General features: G+C 36.4%; 5 protein-coding genes across 7 annotated transcripts; 3 read left to right on the top strand and 2 right to left on the bottom strand.

Moving 5' to 3' along the window:
* The first annotated feature begins 610 nt into the window (after positions 1–610).
* On the top strand, positions 611–2,263 carry vhl (von Hippel-Lindau tumor suppressor). Its single transcript, XM_056751291.1, has 3 exons — positions 611–1,017; positions 1,131–1,253; positions 1,626–2,263. The coding sequence occupies exons 1-3, from the start codon at positions 825–827 to the stop codon at positions 1,817–1,819; spliced, it is 510 nt and encodes a 169-aa protein (XP_056607269.1). The 5' UTR covers positions 611–824; the 3' UTR covers positions 1,820–2,263.
* Positions 2,264–2,728: 465 nt separating this feature from the next.
* tatdn2 (TatD DNase domain containing 2) lies at positions 2,729–6,873 on the top strand. The gene is made up of 7 exons (XM_056750832.1): positions 2,729–2,829; positions 3,331–3,653; positions 3,783–4,082; positions 4,402–5,373; positions 5,511–5,638; positions 5,795–5,978; positions 6,168–6,873. Exons 1-7 carry the CDS (start codon positions 2,820–2,822, stop codon positions 6,306–6,308), a joined length of 2,058 nt encoding a protein of 685 aa, XP_056606810.1. The 5' UTR covers positions 2,729–2,819; the 3' UTR covers positions 6,309–6,873.
* A 186-nt stretch (positions 6,874–7,059) lies between these two features.
* Positions 7,060–8,785, bottom strand: ghrl (ghrelin/obestatin prepropeptide). Of its 2 annotated transcripts, none has more exons than XM_056750769.1 (6): positions 8,709–8,785; positions 8,047–8,115; positions 7,798–7,939; positions 7,575–7,664; positions 7,364–7,472; positions 7,060–7,197 (listed from the first exon to the last, which is right to left on the bottom strand). In XM_056750769.1, the coding sequence occupies exons 1-6, from the start codon at positions 8,738–8,740 to the stop codon at positions 7,193–7,195; spliced, it is 447 nt and encodes a 148-aa protein (XP_056606747.1). In that variant the 5' UTR covers positions 8,741–8,785; the 3' UTR covers positions 7,060–7,192. The 2 variants fall into 2 exon arrangements, with proteins under 2 accessions (XP_056606747.1, XP_056606748.1); XM_056750770.1 differs by lacking the exon at positions 8,709–8,785 and adding an exon at positions 8,289–8,479.
* A 286-nt stretch (positions 8,786–9,071) lies between these two features.
* Positions 9,072–11,097, top strand: LOC130424822 (protein SPO16 homolog). Of its 2 annotated transcripts, none has more exons than XM_056750767.1 (5): positions 9,072–9,245; positions 9,453–9,546; positions 9,997–10,168; positions 10,385–10,463; positions 10,731–11,097. In XM_056750767.1, exons 1-5 carry the CDS (start codon positions 9,186–9,188, stop codon positions 10,842–10,844), a joined length of 519 nt encoding a protein of 172 aa, XP_056606745.1. In that variant the 5' UTR covers positions 9,072–9,185; the 3' UTR covers positions 10,845–11,097. The 2 variants fall into 2 exon arrangements, with proteins under 2 accessions (XP_056606745.1, XP_056606746.1); XM_056750768.1 differs by lacking the exon at positions 9,072–9,245 and adding an exon at positions 9,271–9,393 and having other exon boundaries at positions 9,481–9,546.
* A 103-nt stretch (positions 11,098–11,200) lies between these two features.
* On the bottom strand, positions 11,201–17,390 carry glmnb (glomulin, FKBP associated protein b). Its single transcript, XM_056751036.1, has 18 exons — positions 17,352–17,390; positions 16,901–17,026; positions 15,761–15,856; positions 15,559–15,667; positions 15,236–15,482; positions 14,695–14,797; positions 14,459–14,613; positions 13,630–13,683; positions 13,511–13,541; positions 13,328–13,417; positions 13,156–13,197; positions 12,987–13,060; positions 12,777–12,861; positions 12,431–12,540; positions 11,849–11,906; positions 11,606–11,741; positions 11,366–11,457; positions 11,201–11,284 (listed from the first exon to the last, which is right to left on the bottom strand). The coding sequence occupies exons 1-18, from the start codon at positions 17,388–17,390 to the stop codon at positions 11,201–11,203; spliced, it is 1,731 nt and encodes a 576-aa protein (XP_056607014.1).
* Positions 17,391–17,940: the final 550 nt, after the last annotated feature.

Genomic DNA, 17,940 nt, shown 5'->3' with positions numbered 1-17,940 from the left:
ATAAACCACTTCTGAAAAGAGAGTGTTTGATCAAACTCACTTTTAGCAATCACAATTGTTAAAGTTTGGCATCATGGCATCTGCAGGCTCTTAAGGGGTTTACTATTGTAATGCATACGGGCAATATTATGATAAACATTGATTTAACAAAATACAATTTTTTTTACTTAGATGTAAACGTCAACTAAATATTTTTTTACTCACAAACAATAACAATTTGTATTTACGTATTAACATTTTATATGCATTTGGCTCTAAAATACATCAAGGTACAGAAATAACTATAGATATAGGATTAATTTAAGTAACACTTCTTAGATTTTTATGTCAGTTACGTCATATGTTCCCTAGGTTTATCCCTTGTCCTGCTAACTCAATGCATTTGCATTACAGGAACAATAAAATACGTTATTTTTGTAACGCGCTATTTTAGGTCAGATGTAAAATGCAACTTATTTTACGCAACATTGTCTACAATGGACTGAAACAGAATAACGATCTCAAAAAATAATTGCGTACCCCAGAGAGTTTTTATTTCTCTTCCAAACCACTAGAGGGGCATGTTGCAAACTTGCACAGTCGTCTTCGTTGGCCCTGGGATAATCACGTGATCACAACAACATACAGAAGAGAAGTGGATAGTCACGTAGTGCGAGATGAGATCTAGGTACTTCATGTTCTTTTCGCTTTGTATCACTCCCTGGTTGTCTAGGCCATTTCACATAGGTTTATTCCTTTAAGGAATTACGGTATTTTTATAGCTATACGGAAAATTGCCTGTGTAGTTTTGCATTTATTGGTAGGCTGTCAGCTGTATTTTGACGATGCCTCAAGAGTTTCTGGAGGGGGAGCCCCTGCCCCTGGTCCGATCGCTGGTAAGCCGCCTGCCTGCTGACGTAGTGTTTTGCAACCGCAGTCCGCGCGTCGTAAAGCCAATCTGGATCAACTTCCGCGGAGAGCCGCAGCCATACGTAGATATTCAACCTTACACAAGACGAAGAATGACAACTTATATGGGTGCGTAACGTGAAACAAGCTACTCTCTGAATTGAACGTATGGTCGTTGTGGCTGCACTGTACTGACGCTGAAGTAAAGTTATTTATCTGAACAGATTTCTATTTTCTGGCAGGTCACCCATGGATGTTTCGTGATGCAGAGACGGACGATCCAATGCTGGTGAATAATAAAGAGATGTACCTGCCAACCCCCCTTGGAAATGGACAGGTCTCAATTGCCAATATCACATTGCCTGGTATACCATATGTCATTGTTTCCTTTCATAAAATTGTACATTGATAACAGGTTCACTTTGTGAATTCATTTAATGAACACAAGTCATTACTAATCTTTTTTTAACCTGACATGGTTATTTTACATTAAATGTGTTCTTAAATGTGCTTCAGTTATCAGAAAGAAATATCAAACCTTTAAACTTAAATAAAGCTATATTGAGCTCAGTAAAGATGAATCAGTCAGCCAAGCTCTATAAAACAGTGCTGAAAAGGAATGCCACAAAAAAAATCATTTTAAAGACCTTGTGCAACAGGAATCTTTGTGTCCAGTGCTTCAGCAAACCATTTGGTGATGCCAAAAAATTTACTGTTTTTTTGTGTGTGTTTTCCAGTGTTTACTTTGCGAGAACGATGTCTGCAAGTTGTGAGGCAGCTGGTTCGCAGTGAAGATATCTGTCGGTTGGAGATAGGTCGATGCCTACAAGAAGACCTTGCTCAAAGGCCCAGTATTCACGCTGATCTACGAAGGATTAGTCAACGAGTAGAACAGAAATTATTGGAGAACAGAGAAGAGCAAAACGTATAAAAATCTTTCAGTCTGCTCAGCATGCCTGTGCATCAGTCCCATATAAATGGACGACCCTACCACTGTAAAATGTGACAAACCTGAAACCATGAGGAACCTTTTCTCAAGCATATGGATGCTTTCAAACAGGTCTTTGCTGAGAATACCATAAAGCAATGCTTTCAAGACTTTCAAGTGATAAACGAACTGATTCTGATAAAAGAAAATGCTGATTTTGTGTGATTATCTTTAGTAGGCCTAGCAATAGCTGAGAGCAATACTGTATATAAATTCTTGTTTAAAATTCTCTTTATATGTACCTTAACTTTATATTTTGTAAAAACCAACTTCGTAAAAAGATTTGTAATAATAAAGTCACTTAAATTGTATAAATGTGTGTGTCGTAATATGTGTGTCAAAAAAAAGGTTGCATCAAAAAATTAAATAGTTATTTCTTTTACACAATTATTTGTTGTGGGTTTCTTTTAATTTAAACCTGGAAATGAGGGCGGAACAGCAGCTCAGTGGGTACAATTGTCTTCCAGCAAGAGGGTTTGTGGTTTTAAGTCCTGAGGCTAGAAGGATTTTCTTTGTGGATCCATGATATAATGTTGTAGGTGAAAAAAGATGTTGTAATAGTAAAATGAAGAAGAACCTTTACATCATTCAATATATCAAGGTCACTCAACAAAAATGTGACCATGTTTTTACCATTGTACAGCAGACTAGATCTTGTTAAATGTTGAAAGTAATAGTTGTAATAAACTTTATTTTTTTTATAAAAAAAGGGAAATATAGAATAGTTGTTATTTTTAATGTTCTTATGAAAATATTTGATTATTTTTATATTTCGAGCATTGCACCTAGGTACATTTTTATAAACTTATTTAAATTCAACTAAATTTTTGTCTTAAGAACATTTTGGTGAATCTGGACCCGTGACGGTGATGATGATTGACACAACGGAACTCATAGCTAATTGCGCACGCACGTGATCCACCTTAACGTTCTTCATCTGTGCATGTCTCAAGGTTTGTAATATAAATATCGACCTTTAATGGATTAAATCGGGTTTAATGAAGACTATTAAATTTTTGATCGGTGTTATGTACTCCAGAGCTCACAGTGTAGGTCCGAAATGAGGTGTCTGCTAGTTGCTAGCAGTTAACCTGTGTTCTGTAGTTAACTGATTGTGCTTTACGTATACACGTCAACGCGTTTTACGTTATGTTATTTGTATATAATAGTGTATATAAAGATTAATATAACTGCAAAAAAGTCGTTACCTTGCGATGTTTACCAACCCTTCATATCACGTTTTAAAGACGTGTGAATAGTGATTAAATTCATCTGTATCCATATTGTTTAATTTGACTGATTCTGTTCACCTTTTACCATTAGTTAATATGCTTTGCACTTTATAAATGTTTATAGATTCGAGGCTTGATTTGTTTTTACAAGATAATCGGTGTTTCTCATTGATCTGAAATGATCTTTATGGATTCTTATGTTTGTTTCCTGTCTTTGGAAAGATCCTTGTGTGATGAACCGCAAAAGGGAAAAGGTGAAATTTACATGGTTTCATAAGGCTGTGGATTCCCCCAGAAAGCTTATGAAGAACAGTGTGGGTGTGGCACAACCCACATGCTGGGATGGAGCTGGGCAGGATGATGCTGTGAGCGAGGATGGGCCTGCCTTGAACACATCCACTGGGTCAGCCGGACTGGGTGAAATGGAAAACATGCGACTTAGCACACCACAGAAACAAACAGCACGGATTATAGTTACGCCCAAAACACGCTTAAAGATGACTGGATGCCACAAGTCTTTGAAGAAAAGACTCAGTCTTGGAGAGGTAAGCCTAAGACTTAGACTATTTTTCCACCGAGCAGACTCCTATGCAGTGATGCATAGAGCAATCCTACTCTATATAAAAAGTTGAATCAGGAGGGTGGTCATTTTGCCTGTTTATTGTTGCAAATAGGGTGCTGCTTTGGGCACTACACCTCCTGCTGATAGGAAACGCAGCAGTCCCGAGGAGGGGTTAAAGGTAATTTACCTTAAAGCCTTGAGTGACGTGATGGGGAATGTAGAGAAAAAGTCATCCAGCGATGGGTTTAAGAAGCCGCCTTCTCGGAAGACTCCTGACAAACCTGTGAAGGCACAGGAGGAAAACAAGTCTGTGGATGTCCATGGCTGCTGCTCATTCAATGAGAAGAATCCTCCTCTGCTGGAGTCCATAGACTCTGAAGATGACCAGACTGAAATAAAATCAGACACTAGGGTAAGACTTTTTTGGGACTGTTTACTAGTTATTGATTCAAATGAGGTGGATTGAAAAATAAGTAAATTAATAATTTTTTAGTTATGGTTCCATATGTGGTTAAAATTGTGAATCTCAAGCCGGTTCGTTGGAATTTTTTTCTTTTTGTTTATTGTTTAAAATATAGTATTGTTTAAAATATACTGTTTTTATTTATCAAGCATTGCTTTATTTAAGCACATATTGGTATGTATACTTACTTTGCTAACATTACAGTGTTTTTATATATAGTTGCATTAATCCCCTTGATCTCTATTAGTAACATGTCTTTGATGCACAGACTGTGATCTTAAAGCGGTCAGAATCGCCAGATTGGTCGGATGTCGAGGACCCGGAGCAAGTTGAAGTCTTCTCCCAAGAAGAATTCCTTGAGCCAAAGCTGCAGCGAAAAGCCCATGAGTGTCTGGATACACTTCCACCATTGGAATACATGCCTTCACGTGCCTTTATGCCTTCAGAATTCCCCCAAAACCTCTGGGAACTGGAATCTCGGGAACACCGATGTAAAGTAGTTGATTCTAGCCGTAACCCTCCTGCCAGGGAGATTTTGTCAAAGCATTCAACACCATACACAGCCTCTGCTCTTGAACCTACTGAGAACTATTTGCGTTGTAGCACGCCTAGAGGTTCCCCTTATTTACAGCAGTCAGTCATCAGCGCCTCTTCTTCTCCACTGTCTGATTCCTTCCTTGTACCCGACAGGACACACAGAATCATATCCTCTGCCCCATCTACACCCGCAAACTGTAGTTTTTTACCTCTTTCTAGACGGAGGATTTCAGAGTCAAACGCGTACGCATCCTTACAGACTTATCCTGCTACGGATGATGCCACCCGCAGGGTGTCGGTTGGCTCGGAACCCCTTTGGCTGCCAGACTACTCCGATGCAGACGTTGGATTTTTCGACACGCATTGTCACCTTGACATGCTTTACGGGAAACTGGGTTTCCAGGGAAGTTTTCAAAGATTTCAGACCGAGTATGCAAGTAGTTTCCCAATGGAGTTTAAGGGTTGCATTGCGGACTTCTGTAACCCACGAATTACACAGAAAGATGCCATCTGGGAGGGACTTTTAGGAGAGGAGAAAGTGTGGGGGGCTTTTGGTTGCCACCCCCATTTTGCCAAGGAGTACAACCAGACTCATGAACAAAGCATCATGGGTGCCCTGCGTCACCCTAAGGCCATCGCATTTGGAGAGATCGGTCTGGATTACTCGCATAAGAATTCTACTGACTCAAAGAAACAGAAAGAGGTATTGCACACTGAAATGCGACATTCAGACTTAATTTCAGTCCTATAGCAAATTCAAAGCAGCTTTATAAAAACATTTCAGGTTATTGTACAGGTGTTTACAATGCACAGTTAAAGTATTTGTCTTTGTTTATTGAGGTGTTCAAGCGGCAGTTGCAGTTGGCCGTGTCACTTGGAAAACCTCTTGTTATACATTGCCGTGATGCTGATGACGACTTGCTGACAATTATGAAGAAGTGTGTTCCCCGAGACTACAAAATACATCGGTTAGTTTCCTTCATAGCTCAACCCCTTTTTTGCATTGAGAGACCACTTTTATAACAATGTCAACGGCCCATTGTATGCAAAAAAACAACAACAACAATGGTACCAATACATGGAGGTTGTATTTTTCGTGTCTAACCTGTATCTGTTTGTGTTAGACACTGTTTCACCAACAGCTACTCTGTGATTGAGCCGTTCCTAAAGGAATTCACAAATTTGTGCGTGGGTTTCACTGGACTGATCACATACTATCGTGCTTTGGAGGCTCGGGACGCCGTGAGAAAAATTCCACTCAACAGAATCTTACTGGAAACAGATGCACCGTATTTCCTACCTAGACAGGTAACAGTGCATGTGTGTGTTTCTGAGTGCACATTGTTTGCTGACAACAACATGTATTTCATTAAATGTATTAATCATTTGTAACCTAACAAACCTCTTTTTGTCCATTTCTTTATGTTCGACTGTATGTGCATGTCTCATTAATTTTGTGGTCTGTCTTAAACGCGTATAGTTTTCTCTTCTTTGTAGGTGCCCAAGTCTATATGCCGGTTTGCTCATCCTGGTATGGGCATACACACACTACATGAGATCAGCTTGCTGAAGGGAGTGCAATTACCCACAGTTCTGCAAACAGTCCGTCAGAACACTAAACATATATATGGTCTGTAACTGACAGCTCCATTTCAGTACCTTATACCCCTGCTTCTGTACGCCTTTTGCATTTAAACCTGTTAGCAAATGTTTGGCAAGCTTAGTCCTGCATCAGTTGGTCAGATAAATAGTCTGTTATTAAGTACATGATTTCTTTGACATTTTCTTGGGTGTATATAACACTGTCCGGAAAACCGTTTTCAACAGTTTAAATTCCTGTGTAATATAGTTTGTTAGTAAGTGCAGCGCTTTTGCAGTTTCTTGCGTTGTTGTGGAAATTTCACATCTGTTATTCATTTTAAAACCTTGTTAGTTTTAATATTGTTGTCTCAGTTCTTGGGTTTTGTTTAATTCGTCCACTTACATTCTTAAAAGTTATGTATGCATGTTTGACATGAGTGACATAAAATGCCTACTTGTGTCTTCTGCTGTATTATAATTATATAATTTTTTCTAAGCGTCATCACGTAAATGTTTATATAAACAAAATAAGTATAACCGATTGCGAGAAACCAAAACCAAAAATTGTACGAAGTTGTTGGTTTTATATAAATGTAACTTTTTCCAAAGCTGAAATATTAAATAAATGTATATGCTTATGCAACAAAAATGGTTTTGTGATTTGCTTTAGAAGATATTGATTTATGCAGGACTTGTTAAATATAACAGTCTGATCATTGGCATTAGAGAAAATATTATATATTAGGTACAGTAATGCAGTACAACAGTAGCCAAACATTTTCACACATGAGACTAAACAAAGAAAATGGCTTAAGACAGAATATTTTTATTTATTTATAACATTTTTTTATTTTATTCCAGGTAATGGTGTTGGATCATATTTTTAATTAATATATTCAGTTGTTTTAAAGGGATTTGAGTCCTACAGGACCAGTAGGTAGTCATTCTGAAACAAACAAACAAACAGTAAACATGGTGGCTTTATTTAATAACCCTCATCCAGAATGTATACAATATACCACGTATAATTTTCCCCACACTTCTAAAACAATTTAAATGTACTTGTTACATTTTTTTTCTTAAACGTGTCTAAAAGAGTGATTTAGGCTTACCGAAAGGAGAGTTACTAAGAAGATTCACCACTATCTTCTGCAGTACAGGGCCGTATTTCTCATACTCCGCTTCACTCAGAGACATGCCCAGTTCAAATGGAGCACTAACCTAAACAGATGGTGAGAACAACAGGTGGGTAGTACTCACTTCTTAACACCCAGCTCAAATTATCTTTGTTTCACATAATATCTGCCAATGCCGAGGTTTTACCATAAACTTCCCATCTTCTCTAAGCACAGAGATCTCAGGATCACCAGCATCCCTTCTGCTTGTCCGTGGTGGTCTTCTTTCTCTTTGACCCTTAAAAATGAATGCTTCCCTATAAATGCCAATGCTAAGAAACAACAAGTTTTGTTGATGTATTTATGGTGTATTTCATGGTTAAAATGGGATTGACATACTTAAGGGTGGATTTATTAGATCTTTCACTCACCTGTGGTTTCTGGGCCGGGCTGAGGAAGCTGGTTCCACAACTTACAATCTCAACACATAGCGAAAAAGCACATAAGAGCACAAACACGTGGCTGGCACGCCAATGATGTTTCATCTTTGTCTTGGCAAATGTACGGTTTAGTCTGTAGGATGTTATAAAATCATAGCACTTAATTTGAGAATCTTTGTTATGTATTGTGAGCATAGAAACAAAAGAAATAGAAAAGTTCTGGTAAGATACCAGCCTCACCTTTCAGATGATCTAATAGCTTCTTTTGGTCTACACACAAAGGTCTGCTTCTCACTTTTATAAGAACATCTGTTTAGCAATTAACATCATATCTACAACTGTTAAACTGAACGCAAACAAATCCATGCTTTTGAATGCATAACATTTTTTAAACTCGTAAGCGTTACATTACTGAATGTGTAGTATGTGTGAAAAATATATTTGCTCTAGGCGTATTGAATATGATAACAGATGATATCAACCTTGGAATTTCAAACATAATTTGGTGGTACACCACTTATGTGTCCGATCAGGTCAATATCTATATTGTCAGAGAGGGTGTTTCTAGACCACTGAGCTATTGCCACAGGTGTTTTGTTTGAAAGTCCTCACAATTCATCTGAAACCCACAAGAACTCATACACAATATAATAAAGTATCACGTGATTTTGTCTTTAAAATGTATTATTTAACGACATAATAACATACGGCGTAGTGAGCAAAGGATTTTATGCATAGGCCTACTGAAAGTGGTATCTGGTGTCCAAGGCTGGTGTGCTAGTCGTTTATAAGAGATAGATATATTTGATGATGAAAACATATTAGGACTTATTTATTTGACTTTTTTACGTGCGATTCTATAAATCACCAATCAGCATGCATGAATGCGTAACGTCACGTACCGTTGAGTTAATGTGCCATTCAGAAAATCCATACAAACTTAACACACCAAATAAATAACATACAACCTTAACTTTTTACTAGGGCTGTCAAAAGATTAATCGCATCCAGAATAAAAGTTTGTGTTTACACCATATATGTCTATGTACTGTGCATATAAATTTTGTATTTATGAATACAAACTCATACTCATGTATGCATATTTAAGAAATAGCTACATGTATTTATTTATATTTACCAATTATTGAAATTATATATAAATGTTTATTCATTTTTAGGTTTTTCTTCAATATGTGCATGGATATGTGTGTTAATAAATACAAACATTTTGTGCACAGTTCACAGATATGTATCATATAAACACAAACTTTTGTTCTGGATGCGATTAATCGCGATTAATCTTTTGACAGCCCTACTTTTTACTTTAGTGCCATATGGTCTTGCAGAGCAGAATATTAAGTACAATAATATAACTTGAAATGTCAAGCAATACGAGCAACTCTTGGAAAACAACTGTAATAATCAGCACTTCGCCTCAGGTTGTTGGTTTAATGTTCTTATCTTTGTTTAGTTAGTTGAGGAACATTTTTGATTCTACCGTCTTGTTTACGCAAATGCTAATTGTTAGCTAGCTTTGAGTGATCGACTGAAGCACTGCATAAACAGCTATGATCTTATTATTAGATTGTAAGACTCATTTAACTAAATTCTATAATTCACTGTTTAACATATTATTGTCTTTGTAGTGCGATAAACCCTCGAATATGTTATTAGCACAGCAGCACAGAATTCGTCGCTCGGACAGCATTCTGCCCTCTTCTTTTGTATTTCCAACGTCAGGTAAATGAAGATAGGTTTATCCAATTACATTATTAGATCTGATGAGACATTAAATTATGTTATATCAGGTAAGCATGTCGTAAAGTTATCTGTGGATTGTATGGCATTTGTTTAATTTGGAACACTTAGTAGTGGTCGAGCTGACGCCGAGTTCTGTTAAGTTAACATCAATGGCCTATTTGACATATAGGGGAGGTCAAGACTTTCTTAAATGCAAACAAGTAAACGGGAAGGTGTGTTTTTATATATATAAAGCACAAAAGCATTTACAGTGTATTCGTGATTGATGGTTTGTCATCTTCGTGGAGTACAAAAACGTTCTAACGGCCTTCATTAATCAAAAACCTCAGTCTTGTCCTCACTAATATGGCGTCGCGTTGACATCGCTGCAACAGGCCAAAGCGAGCGCGGGACACACTAACGCCTTGGTTTCACCTCTCTGTTGCACAGGCACAGCATTTTTGCTTGTCACACCCGAGGAGTTTCCTGCAAATCTTGAGAATGGAGAAGTTTTTGAGAGGGTTGAAAAGTTTATGCAGGTCCACAGAAATAGTTTCCTTTTGCTCCAAGCCCCAGTCTACGGAATAAGGGAGTGGGAGATTTTATCATCAGTGCAGAACAGGTGCATGATTTTAACAGGAAATTCATACCTACATGCATGGAAAAATAGACGAAAAGGCATCTGAAGATTCTCTAATTAAACTCCATGATGCTATTTACCATGATGTAAATATGTAATATTAAATCATATTGTTTTGAATAGCATGCATTCTGCAATATTGTACCATGTTTTGTTTAAAAGTAAAGAAAAAGTAAACAATTTAAAATTTTGCCACAGATTTCTCGGCGGTAACCTCAGAGTCTTACCTGTGCATAATACTAGTGATGTAGTCAGAGGAATGCTGGTCATCGCTGAAGTAAGTTTTGTTGGTTGTCTGTATTTTTGGTGCTTTTCTGATGGGTATTTTAATCCATTCATTTATTTGATATGGGAAAATGTCCAGAGGTTAATCAGGCATGCTTAATGTTCATGTTAACTGTTTAACATTATGAGCAATAACTTGTGTACATTATAATATACATTATTAGGCGTCCTATACCAGCATGTCTCCCTAATTTAGACAAACAATACAATGTTTGTTAGTATGACATCTGCAAAAATGTAAATGCCCTTTTTATTTCAGGCCACAAGTAAACCCCGTGTAGAGAATTTAAGAGGTCAGATGGTTTTGGCCTGTGCTCACATCATTGATCACTGTCCTGTTTGGCAAATGCTTAAGGAGATGCAGCTCCGTTGATATTCAGCAGTGTGGTCCATAAGGGTGGTCTTTGATTTTCTATGCTTCTTTTTAACAGCAGGTGTCAGTGTAATACCATAGAAGCCTGTTAAACTCTTACCAGCGGCCCATAACTTTTATTTAAATGTTTAAACTAATAAATAACTTTTATTTAAAAAAGAATACCACGAATGTTCTTCTAATAGGATTTAAAGAGAAAGCTATTTTTATTTGTGGTGAAAAGCCCTTAAAAGCAATGATTCACAAAACATTATTCAAGATACTGTTATTGCAAAAAGCATAAATAAAAAATGCAGTGTTCAAGTTTAAACAGATGTAATTGTTCCACTTCGATCATTCTTGATTCACTTTCTTGATCATTCTGGATTCTTTATGTTCTCCTCTATACGGACCACAAGGCTTTCCATTAAGTCATACGTAACCAGGGCGCACTGCAGAACCTGCAATTGATATACGTTTGTGTTATATGACCTATCGAAACCATTTGTCTTTATTCAGATTATTTGCTCTGATAAATTCACCTTGTCCTGTGTATCACGTGGCATGCTGCCAAGCATCTCAGCATTCACAATCATTCTCTGGACGTTTCTATTCCCAGAGGCTTCTTTAAATTCTGTGAGAAATTAATGTGTTACTACAAGGAAAACACTTTTTTTATTTCGCATGATTTAGTACATTACGATAATGGAAAAATGTAAGAATAACAATGAAAAGGAAAGAGACCTGAAATAGGCCATTGATAATTAATGAGTGTGTGTTACCTTTGGCCCGTATCTTTTTATCCTCTCGTAGATTTTGTAACTCTGTCCTGTAGTATGATTTAGACATTTTCAGACACACTCGTAATAACTGTGTGTAACTGTTTGCAATGTCACACAAGTCTGTCCACATTCGGGTCTGAAAACAAATACATGCATGCAAAGATATGAGGCTTAGTATTAAAATAACATAAGAATGATAAAATAGATGCTGATGTTGTGTGTGATTCAGTGTGAAAATCTTACACATCTCTCTCGTTCCAGTAGTAACAAGTACCTCAGAATATTCAGAGACTCCATGATCCTTTAAAATAATGAATTATTTAAACAACAAAGAAAAAACATAACTTCATTGCTTATTGTCAGAACCAGCCGACCTTGTGTGTTTGATGCAGTTACATACATTGTGCTAAAAGTGGTTAAAGTTTTGTAAATCGGCAAAAGGCCTAATTAATTAATCAGGGACAGGCTATCCAAATGAAGTTTGTCAATCACTCAGGTTTAGTATCATTTTAGAAATGACACAGGATCTGCCTCAAAATATCGGACTGCTTACCATCTGCTCTGTATTGAGAGATTGTGACAGTAAACCTGGACTACACTTATAAATAAATGATGGTAGGGATGGATTGTATCTTGTTGGTAGGAGATCTAACATTTAAAATAGAGACAGCTGCCATATGTGGGGTCTGTACTTGGGTTACGACTCATGTCAATGATTTGTTGATATGAAAGATAATGAGATCCATCAAGTTGCATTATGTTGACTGTGTGTCATTTCGGGGTGTGATGTCTTGTCTTTTAAAAAAATATACAGGGTCTGTCCACCTGTCCATTCCATGTAGCAAGTCAGTTTCATGGCCCTGTGGGAGAATGATGATGTCTCTGAGCAGTGAGACGAACCGCGTCCCCTCAAACCAACCGCCCTGGTTACCTGACTTTAAAGCAAACGAACATATGAAGAGTTTGGGTCCAAAATGAGATACCTCAGTAAAAATGATTCAAAAATCATGTTTTTTTATTGTGCATTCCAATTAAAATCAATCAAACTGCAGTTGGTTTGTTTTGATTTAAGCCATAATAAGGACCGAACTCACAAAGTAGTTATATCCGATTAAATCGATTAGGAAAATAAAAAAACTGAAAATATGACGGAGGAATGTAAGGCAACAACCTTTCTTAGCAGTTCCACTTGATTCTTGATGTTTTTGATGATGATGCTTTCTACTCCTGCATGATGACTTGTTTTCATGATGCGTCTGCGTGTACACAATAGAAAAATACGTCATGCAGGGACTTGAATGTTCAATTGTTCAATTTTAGTTATATAAACTATGTACAGTACATTCCTTAAATAAATCTTAAATAGCATCACATATCATACCTGAAGAACTTGTGCTTGGCTTCACTATTAAGCTTCTCTATAAAGAGCTGGAACACTACAAGACTTTTCCCTTTCTGGATGGAAAAGATAAAATAATCACAAACTTAAAATCTGTCCACTCCGTTCACAAAAATACGATGAAAACGTGAGCTGTGTTTCGAGTACTTACTAAATGATGAATTGGACAGTCTGTCATGATTTTAACTAAGTTCTGTAAATTACAGAAGGTGTCTTAAAACATGAAATTATAATTAAAGTAAACAACCAAATTGTATAACACTAACACTTTTAAAATATGTTATATTCTTTATTTTGAGTAAACTGATACATAGTTTGCATACCTGCGGAACCTCATGAAACGATTTCAGTTCTAAGAGCTCTGCTGGGAGACTGCTGTCTGTAACTCTCTCCAAACTTTTTACTTTTAAGTCCTGAACCCCCCGCCCCGAAAATACATGTTTTCTAGTACAATATACACATTTAGTGTAAATTCACATTTGTTTTGGTGTAATTTAACGTCTTACCAAGCCTTTCAAAATCCATGATTCATCCTTTCTAAAATGAAAAAGGCAGGAAGGGAATTGTATTACCATAATTCAATGTACTACGTTGTTATTTTAATTAAAAAAGTATATTTACACACCTACTCAACAGAAGATTGATGTATTCCATATTACACTTCAGGATAAAAACAGGGCTGAAATAAAACATCATAAATTTAATTTAGTAAAATGTTTTAAATGTGTTGATATCTGTTGACGTTAAAAGTATATTAATATGTGGCTTTCGTTACTCCAGTTCCTAAATTCCATCTGTCAACAACTTTGTAATACGTTTAAATTATCATAAAATAATTATCATAAATTGTCGGAGGGGACTAAATCCTTGTTGTTTACAATGAAAATGTTCAGGTAAAAAAAGAAAACTCTGCAAGTGAATTTTTTTTTTTAACTGCTTTATAAAGCCCATGAGATTTGTGGTTTTAACAGTCCTTACTCTCGTAAAGTCTGGTAAACACATGGAGAGACATTTTGAGGTCTAACTGCAATTTAACCTAACGCAAACACTTCCTCTGTATAAAGATACAACTCTAAGAAAAATGTAACCACAGTTTTATTGTAGTAAAGTTTGAATAATTGCAGATTGATAACCATTTGTATTACCATACTTTTGGACTAGTAACTAATCCTAGTTTCACTACAAATACTATGATAAAACTTTGGTTATTGTGGTGAGAACATAGTAAATTTGTGGTTAATATGGTTTACAAACAAAAAATTATGGTTTAAACTGCAATTTGTAACTGCCTCTCTATCGCCATCTCTGTTTGAAAGATAAAATAGCAGGTTACTTAACACAATTATCTTAAAATGTGTTGAAAAAACACTGTAAAAGTTTTTTAACAACAAAAAGTTGCTGCATCTTTAAATTTCGTAAGGACTGCAAGTTAACCATACAAGCTCATGACGTACCTAAACACTGCAGGAAATACCTCCATAGCAATAAGCTGGACAAAGAGCAAGTAAGCAATACAAGCTCTCGATTCAATTGGGTGACAGGCAGCACTTTTCACAGCAATGCCAAATAAAATGTTTGGCAAGGGCTCTTGAATCATTGCTAGGATTGCCTAGAATGAAAAGCATGAGTTATTAGATTTAAACATAGAATGTCTGAGGCTAACAACTGATATGGTGAGTGTTAAAAGTACCATAATTTCTGTAGCAAACTTCCACAGGGGTGATTTTTCCATTGTATTCAGTTCTCTGTCTAGTTGAGCTTGAAGAAGAGGTTCTCTCAAACTCGCCATGCAGCTATATCCGTTATAGAAAAAGTGCCATCCTGTTAAAGCATGACATGAGGCCTATATACTTGGTTTAAAACCACTATGTTGCCCAAAAATTAAATATTCTGTCATCGTTCTGTTATTCAACCCTTTGTCATTCAAAACCTGTATATGACTCTTTCTTATGTGGAATACAAAAGAGAATATTTTAAGAAATGTGGTTTTGTCACCATACAATAAAAGTCAATGGTGGCCAGTGTAGTTTGGTTGACAACATTCTTTAAAATATTTTCATTTGTCTTCTGCAGAAGAAAGAAAGTCATACAGGTTTATAATGACATGTGGGCAAGTACATTTTGGAAATAATTGTAATTTCTGCGTGAATTCTCTTAAGGATAACTCTAAACATCTTACAGTATTTAGCTTAGGGCTTTTTCCATTGATAAAGACCGATTTGAATGCATACAATTTTAGAAGAGTAGGTCTTAGGTTTGTGTCTTGGTTGGTGGCTGCTGAGTTCAGGTGTTGATTCTTGACTTCCTGCACAAAGGGTTGTACAAAGGTCAGTGCTGCGTTGCAGCATCGACAGAGCCCATACTCATCTTCCTGTTCCTGTTTTTGCGAATATGGTACTGGCAGCTTTGAAATCTGATTCTGAAGAGAATCCATGGCCGAAGCGAATCCAAATGCCCTTGACTCCATTCTCAACAGCACTGATGGGGAAAAATTACCTTTAAAATGCATTCAAAGTGTACATGTATCTTTATGTGTGGTTCAGTTACCTCTTACCTGTCTGAATAAGAGGCATGAGAATAGTGATGGAGTCTGCAGTAGCGTCCGGATCAATGTCATCCATTTGCTGTAGTAAAATATCGAGGAGCTCTTTGACATTGCAGACCTGCAATAAAAGTTATCTTTGATATCTTCTTATACTGGTCTTTAAAAAATTACATCAATCAATATATTCCAACTAAAGCAAGTGCTGTCTTACCAGTATGAGATGATCGAGGATAGCCTGACCATGAGCACAACTGTGATTTTTCACCAGTGCAGGCAGTAGTCTGCATGCCATAGACCTCACTATGTGCTAGAAATGTAAGATTTAATCTTTTTTCTTTACAGTATTATTGCAACACTTTAAGCATACTAAATAAACATTTTTTAATGTGTGTGGCAATGTCATTAAACTCTTTTGCAAAGGCAATGGTATTTCACAACAGTAAGTCCAGAGCAACACCCCCAGAGAATCTTTAGTCTTGATTGGCTCTTTTTTCACAGGAAGGCAGAAATATTAACAGAAATCTGACAAACCGCTGGTGTCCATCTGAAACCTTGTATCTGCATATTTTGTGATTTTTATTTTTTTACCATCAATCAATGTAATTAGTCCCCCTTGTTTTTCACTGGGTTTTGCAAATATCTAACAATTAAACGTATTAACGAGTATTCTTCAAATGAATCATTTAAAAGTACAGTGTTATTTCCTGAAAAACAGCAATATATTTATTTGTTCATATGACCATATTTCATATTTCTGTATTTGGTTAACTATGGATACAGCATTCTTAGATACAGAATTTTTAATGTTTGCTACTTGTATCGCAAAGTGAAGAGTGCAAGAAATGGGTACATCAACAGCACTTCTTTAAGTGTTGCTCTTAAGAGGGCTTCTAGTGGAGCAAGGGATATAACTGCTTCTCCACTAAATTACATTTCCACACCCAAGGGTCAAGGGAACAGTCAGTTATGAAGAATAACAAAGTGGTGGTTTTAGAGATTAACAGCCTATCATGTTACCAAGTAGACTGGTGTCACAGAAATGTCACTGCAATATTTTATAATACACCATTTTACTTCGAGAATCTCTGTAAAATTGTATTAAAGCTTTAAAGGAGCAGTTCACCCTCATGTCATTTCAAACCTGTATGGAGATATTTTGGAAAATGTTGGTAACCAAACAGTGTTGGACCTCATTGGCTTCTGTCATATTATCAAAAAATTATCTTTTGTGTTCCACAGATGAAGGGAATTCATACAAGTTTGAAATGACATGAGGAAGAATAAATGATGGAGGGGAGTTGGGGGGGGGGATTATTCCTTTATATCATGAAGAAATAAGAAATGCATTTACCTGATTGGCCTCCTGCTTTATGAAGTCAAGCAGTTGAGCACTGTTACCTTGGGCAATGGAGGTAAGACCTGCGTTTAGGAAAAGGTCATGATCCTCTTTTCTGAAGTCATTTTCTTCAGTTATTCTCTGTAAAAAATAGAATATACTCATTTTCGATTCCCCCAAAACAATACAACTCTACAAACCATTTAAATCATGTTATCTTTTTGTTATGCAATTTATAATAAATAAATCTGTAATGAGTTAAATTTGTAATGCCTGGTTTAACTTTTTATCAGTGTAAACAAAACTTCAGAGACAAACCAAAATTTAATATGATTTCTCTATAGGTTAAAGAAACAAAATAGTAATAATAAAGAAAACAAATGCAATAAATATAAGCACAAACACAGTTTTTGGCAACATGATAACATTTTGCAACAATTTCACTCTTTATTTCGAGTTTGCTCACCCATCTCTGAACTACGTCCTCAAATTGATTCGCCGCCATTTTCAGCTATAGTCTTTTAAAAATAATCAATGCAAGTGACACATGAAGGTTAGGATAATAATCAAGTTGCTTCTCTTCGGTATCCAAGTGACATCTGCTATAAAATTCTGCACAAAAGAAAAGATTGGCTAGGTTTATAACACAGGTCAGGATGTATAGAGAGAATCTAGCAAAAGGCGATCTGACAGAGGACCCTTTAAACCTCTTAGTAAGCACTGCAGCTGAGAGTCGGCTAATAGGATTAAGGCAATCTGACAGAGATGGAACGAAACAGAAATCTCTCGAATGCCCTAGAAAGCAGTCATTTAATATGTACACAAACAAATGATGTTTGGTTTTGGGGTACAGTAATTAAAATCTCTGCTGTAGCTGGACGTGACCGAACAATATGGGATCATAGAGAGATCCACACTGACCCACAATAGCTCTCTCAGACAGCCATCAAATGAGCCCTGACGTTAATTAAACATGTCCTGCTGTATTGAAAGCACACGTGAAATTGCATTTGTGTACTGTCCGCTCACTCTCATATAAGTCCAGCATTTCTCAA

Source organism: Triplophysa dalaica, chromosome 6 (genome assembly GCF_015846415.1).
Source record: "Triplophysa dalaica isolate WHDGS20190420 chromosome 6, ASM1584641v1, whole genome shotgun sequence".
Lineage (NCBI taxonomy): Eukaryota > Metazoa > Chordata > Actinopteri > Cypriniformes > Nemacheilidae > Triplophysa > Triplophysa dalaica.
The sequence above is the reverse complement of the archived record's forward strand: the minus strand, read 5'-3'. Positions and strand labels throughout refer to the sequence as shown.